The 6,000-nt window shown below is 37.8% G+C and overlaps 1 protein-coding gene across 3 annotated transcripts in view; it reads right to left on the bottom strand.

Moving 5' to 3' along the window:
* Nucleotides 1-478: 478 nt before the first annotated feature.
* LOC120632683 (furin-like protease 2) overlaps nt 479-6,000 on the bottom strand; it is a 357,244-nt gene continuing 351,722 nt past the window's right edge. For all 3 annotated transcript variants that reach the window (XM_039902645.1, XM_039902648.1, XM_039902647.1), the window contains 3 exons: nt 2,909-3,003; nt 2,188-2,345; nt 479-1,408 (listed from right to left, as the gene is read on the bottom strand). In XM_039902645.1, coding sequence (XP_039758579.1) covers nt 1,235-1,408; nt 2,188-2,345; nt 2,909-3,003 — 427 coding nt within the window. In that variant the 3' untranslated portion in view covers nt 479-1,234. The remainder of the gene's footprint in view (nt 1,409-2,187; nt 2,346-2,908; nt 3,004-6,000) is intronic.

The following is a 6,000-nucleotide window of genomic DNA, read 5'->3' as shown; positions in this document are numbered from 1 at the left end:
ACATTTTTATTAAAATACAATTTTTTGTTTAGACGTTTGAGTATACGGAATTAACACTAATATATATTTATTTATTTTTTACAGTAATTGAAGAATCAGTACATTTATAGAACAATATGTATTCGAGACTTATCATACAATCAACTAATGTACTTCGTACAAAATTGAAAACTGTTTATGAGGCATTTGGAAAATCCGAAGTTTTAATTTTATTTTATTCTAATTTCATATTTTACATACCTCCTGAGCTAAATATATAAAAAAATTATGCAAATATACCTACTGGTCCTTTTAACAATAACTTTATTTACTAAAAAAAATATGACCATTGCAGATTTATCATGAGACAAATTTTGTAAAACACTTTAGCATTAATTCCTCTAAAAAGCTTTGAGAAAGAACACAAAACTATTAAAAAATCATTTTTTAACTTCAGATTTTATCTGTTTTACTTATAAACATTTTGAGTACAAAACGAATTATCTAAAATATTATGACATGCTTTGTTTAAACAATAAGTTTAAAAGAAGAATTTAAGTTTCATTCTACTTTTAAATTCGAACAAAACTGATACTTCGCTCTGAATATCTGGCTTTATATTATGTATATAACATGATTTCATTACGCTTTATAAGGTTTGAATTATGGGTGATACAGTATTATATTTTGAACTATTTCAATAGTCTTAAACAAATGATAACTACAAGAGCGCGTTCACACGCGCGTTTTTTGATAACAGTTTTTCTCCTAGGACAAGTCACCCGGAACTTGACAAGTCGCCCGGAATCTATAATAGTCATTAATTATTCGTAACTACTGTCCTCAATGTGTGTGACAAAACTGAACTGTTACGGAGATAAAAGTAGTACGTGTGTGCGCGCTCTTATAAGCAAGCTCGCACAGCGAAATATTTTAAGTGCCATCACCATAATTACCATATGTATGCCCTAGTTGGGCACATGCCTCTTTTATAATCGAAAAGAGGTATAACATAGCCCACCACGCTGCTTCAATGTAGATAGGTGGGCTTAAACAATTTTATCACACGGTACTGTAAATAAAAGCTGGGCTATGAGAAAACACCTAGACCGACCAGGCAGTCTCAGTCAGTATATAGTGATGAAAAGGCATTATAAGACATTTTGCAGGACGTGCTTGCTCTTACAAAAAGACGCGTTAAACGGTGTTACATTAGGCTTACGTTAAGTTCACTTACGTCTAGCATCACAGTGTGCTATGTGGAATGTTCGAGCAGAGGCTCGTGCTCGTTACGTTCGGGCTCGCCCTCGCTCGCGAGGAAGGTCGTTCGCGACCCGAGCACAGCGACTTCGCCTTCGTCGTTGCACGCGAGCGGGGAATATATTGCGCCTTGAGAACGCACTTCTGGTTGCTTACGAGATCTCCTTAACTGTAAAGGAAGGTGTAATTAATACAGTTTACGTACTTTACCGTATGACTGACAGACTGAATTTGGGACTGAGTGAACAAGTGAATGCATGCATGCATGCATGCATGAATGTATGAATAGTAAGAAATGTAAGAATGTAAGTAGGAATGAATGAATGAATAAATGAATGAAGGAAGGAAAGAAGAATGGCATGAATTAATGAATAACTGACTGACCGACCGACCGAGCGACCGACCGACCGACCTACTGTCTGATACGCTGCTTGTTGAGGAGTTCCATCCTCCTATGGTCGAACTACAAAAAACTTAAGTCTTCAGCAGATCCTCACCAAATAGATTACAACTACTTGTGCCGTCCGTAAAAAAGAATCACCGTAAAAGCTTAACATTTTAGGAAGATATTAGGTTCATAAATTTGTTTTTCATGACGCTACGTAGCCCACGCACGTCATCAAAATAATGATAAAGTCAAATTGACTGACACCCCACCCCGTAATGATAAAGTCAAATTGATTGACACCCCATTTATCTTGGTAATAGTAGAGCTTTTTGTGGCAGCGCTTATCTCAGGAACTACCAACATGCTTATTCCTGTCGCTAAGTGGTATAGCGGTGTTCTAATCTCAGATTGATGGACACAGCGGGACACTTTGTAGGTGATCCTCCTTTAAAGGCGTTGAAAAAATACAGGGGACGCTACAGCGGAACATCTATATAAACATACATTACTATTGCAATACATTATCCTTCCTTTGCCGCGGCGGGGTGATAGAACATTACCTGCACCGTCATTATAGACAGCACGACTAAAGTCGCGACCCCGGCTGCAATCACAACGTTGACGAACGAGGTTGGTTGCCGTTCGGTCGCCACGGTGTGCAGGGCGGCCGACTCGGAGTTACGCCGCTTGCCCGCAATGGATGAGCTCTTACACTCCCCTGCAAGGCAGTCACCTCGTTAGACAATCATCGTCTTCATCATATTTATGTACCACTATTAGTATCCCCTCCTTTGTCTAGTTAACTACAGATTACGCGTCCTGTGTTAGAATACCGGGGCTCCCGGCCCCCCTTTATAACGAGTCACATAAGGTCGATTTTGGTATGACTTTAGAATATCTCGATGCGCCTAAGCCACCCCACGTTTGCTGACGTACAAGACTAAGGGTGAGTGTGTGCTCAGGAACTTCAAAATCTTGTTCCTCCTTCCCCGTTCTACCACAGAACAGCGAGACACCGTGAGCGGTGGCATCCTTATGTGGTTGATATTCCATCAACACGCACGAAACGTTTTTTATCCACGTTTCTGATACGTGCCGCTAAGAAGGCTAGAGTGAATAGGCTTTTTCTAGGCAAGCGTGCTCCAACCGTCAAGCGCTGGCCTATCGTTAATAAAAAAAGAAAAAGGTATCTCCGATAGAATTAAAGTCGAATTTTTAATCCTCATTTAGGTAATTTCGATATTAAAAATTTAAAAAATATAAAGAAAATCCCGATATTACCTGTATCGGAGTTGCAGTGACAGCATTCAGATGTTGTCGTAGAGTTCGCAGATATACCCAGTTCCGAGCAACACCGCACGCATTGGTTGTTTAATCTGTTGACAAGATGTACAATTAAAGACATCAAAATTAACTAAGCAAATTACTTTTCAAATTGAGGTGAAGGTATGCTCTTAGTTTTCTACCTAATGCGGAAAACTTAATCTATAATATATAAATTATTTTTAAATTTAATAAAACGGACTTCAACATACGCCCGGGAACTAAAAAGCAAAAAAAATTGCTACTTTGGGTTACATTGTTGTTGATTTTCGAATAACAGCTCGAACGATTTGGATAAAATTTAAATGGGACCATCTGGAAAGTATGCCCTTTAAATCAAAAAAAGAATTTTTCAAATCAGTTCGGGCGTCTTCGATTAATCGGGTAACATACATAAAAAAGAGAGAGAAGATTCCGACGAATTAAGAACCTTTAGATTTAAGTCTGTAAAAAATGCAAATAACATTAAATAGCTTTTGAGACGTATATTGTATATTGTGCGTTCGAATTTCGAGAATTGTTCGGGTAACAAATAGTAGCCAAAACAATTTGTACTACGTACCAAAATAATCCTCGTAGAAACAATATTCTGGACGTTTATTTATTCAACACTAATGGCGATATAGATGATACAAGCAGAAGGATCTCCAATAGGCCACGACCTCGGATAAATAGCACGCCTACACATAAACCTATGTATTACCTACCCCTTAAGTATTAAAGGTGATTTTCTGAGAAGGGCATCGTCTGACCGTTAGCCTAACCTTTAGAGAAACGCAGACTTGTTTTCGAATAAAGAATGTTACGAACATACAAAAGTGCAATCGGAAACCAACGTTCCGGAATACTATGAATATATAATCTTAGATATTAAAGAGTTTATGATAAGGAAAAGCTTTTGTCCCACAACTTATTCAAATTGCACCTTCTATCATACTTGTTCTATTTTAGTTTAATTTGTGTTTTTTGTCTCTGTGGTGTGCAATAAGCGTGTTTTCGCTCGTTCGTTTATTTATACATTCATTCATTCATTCATACAACAATTAAAAACTAATCGAACACCACCATATGCATGAGCGAACGCTGCCAATGAATAAATAAGACAGACGGGCGCAGAGCTATAAAATAAAGTTTTTCAAACGTATATACATAACGTATTTTTAATAGGAGATGATAGCCTAGTTAAGGTTAAGAGTTAGGCACGCTTTCGGGTGCCAGAATTCGATTCCCGGTACGCACGGTAGATAGCAAATAATAATAAATAAATAAATATACTACGACAAAACACATATCGCCTTGTAGCCCCAAAGTAAGCGTAGCTTGTGTTATGGTACTAAGATGACTGATGAAAATTCTTGACCTACCAATGCATACATTTAAAAAATGTGTAAAAACGCATCTAGTACAGCGAGGTTACTATACATTTGATGAATTCCTCAATGACAAGGTAGAATGGAAGCAGCCAGCCTCGCTCTCATCTCCCGCAAGATAGCAAAATGATTGTAAATGTTGATGTTGGAAAAGAGCAACTACTGAGTTTCTTGCCGGCTCTTCTCGGTAGAATCTGCTTTCCGAACCGGTGGTAGAGTCACACAAACATGCATACTTGACGTTTCAAAAGTGCTTATAAAGTAGGCCTACTTGAAATAAATCAATTTGAATTTGAATTTGATGAATATTTTTATGAATAATATACATAAATTCGTATAATATGCAGATACACACCCAGACACTGAAAAACATTCATGTTCATCACACAAACATGTTCCAGTTATGGGAATCGAATCCACAGCCATGGACTCAGAAAGCAGGGCCGCTGCCCACTGCACCAGTCGGCCGTCGATAAAACCATGCCTGAGAGTTCTACATGTGTTAAGTTTACCGATCCGCACTTTGCCTTAGGAACTACTGCCTTAACACAACTCATTCTAGGAGTACACCCTGCCATATTATATAGGGCCACAAATAAATTGAAAATTTTGAAGCGTGGATAATAATAATAATGATAATTTATTTATTTCATATAGAAAAATGTATACAGCAGGAATCTCTTTATGGACACAGATACATGATACTCATTGTTTGTGTACAAATGAGTGCTTCAACACTCGCACTAAGGTAACTTGTCAGCTTGGATAGCGATGATGATGATTTAACTTAGGACTGCGGCCTAATTATATAAAATAATATTAAATATATTATATATAATATATATAATAATTCTGGGACCCGTGCTCTGTAGTGGACCGTATCTAGCGAAACTACAAGGGGAATGTAAAGAATAACGTACAGCAGCGTCCTCCGAACTACTTGCTTCCAGCTACTGCGATCACCAACCCGTCTGCCCAGCGTTGTGATTACGGGCAAACCCTCCCGTTGAGAGAGGCCTTCAATCCAGCAGTGCACTGTTATAGGCTCTCGATATACCACGTGTAACCGAATTACGAAAAAATTTTGAAAGACGCATATGTATATTTCATAAGGAATCACCGTGTAAAAATATTGAATTTTCCGTACAAACGAATTCAAAAAATAATTGACTTCTAGGCTTGTAAAGTATTATTTTGGTTTTTATTTGCACGTTGTATAAAGAGAGTAAGCAGGTATATCGCGGCGATAGACTCGCAGTGCCATCTAATTCAATATTACTTAATAGATGCTAAATCTAGACTGCGATAACATGGCATTCAATCTTTAGACCGATATCTAGTCGCGACACTTTTGATCATGGAGGTGCACCCTTAGACCAAAGAGACAGTCCGAACACACAAAGATAGAAGTGTAATTGGCGTCGACAGTTCGTATTCACATCTGGGAAATGCATCAAAGAGGACGAAATCAAAGCTGCTTCGATAGGTAACCACATTTGCAGTTAATATTTGCGATTCAAGTAGTTACAAGTATGCTCGGTTTAATATTTGATTTCCAGGAATCTGGAATGCACCGCCGCGTTGCCATTAAATAACTATTTCTAATATATTTGCTATTGCTTCACAAGCGATCGATATCGATTTTATATTTTGAAGCTATAAAGCATTTGGTTGTGCCTA

This window comes from Pararge aegeria, chromosome 20 (genome assembly GCF_905163445.1).
Source record: "Pararge aegeria chromosome 20, ilParAegt1.1, whole genome shotgun sequence".
NCBI classification, from domain to species: domain Eukaryota; kingdom Metazoa; phylum Arthropoda; class Insecta; order Lepidoptera; family Nymphalidae; genus Pararge; species Pararge aegeria.
Note: the sequence above shows the minus strand (reverse complement) of the source record. Positions and strands in the feature narration are given on the sequence as shown.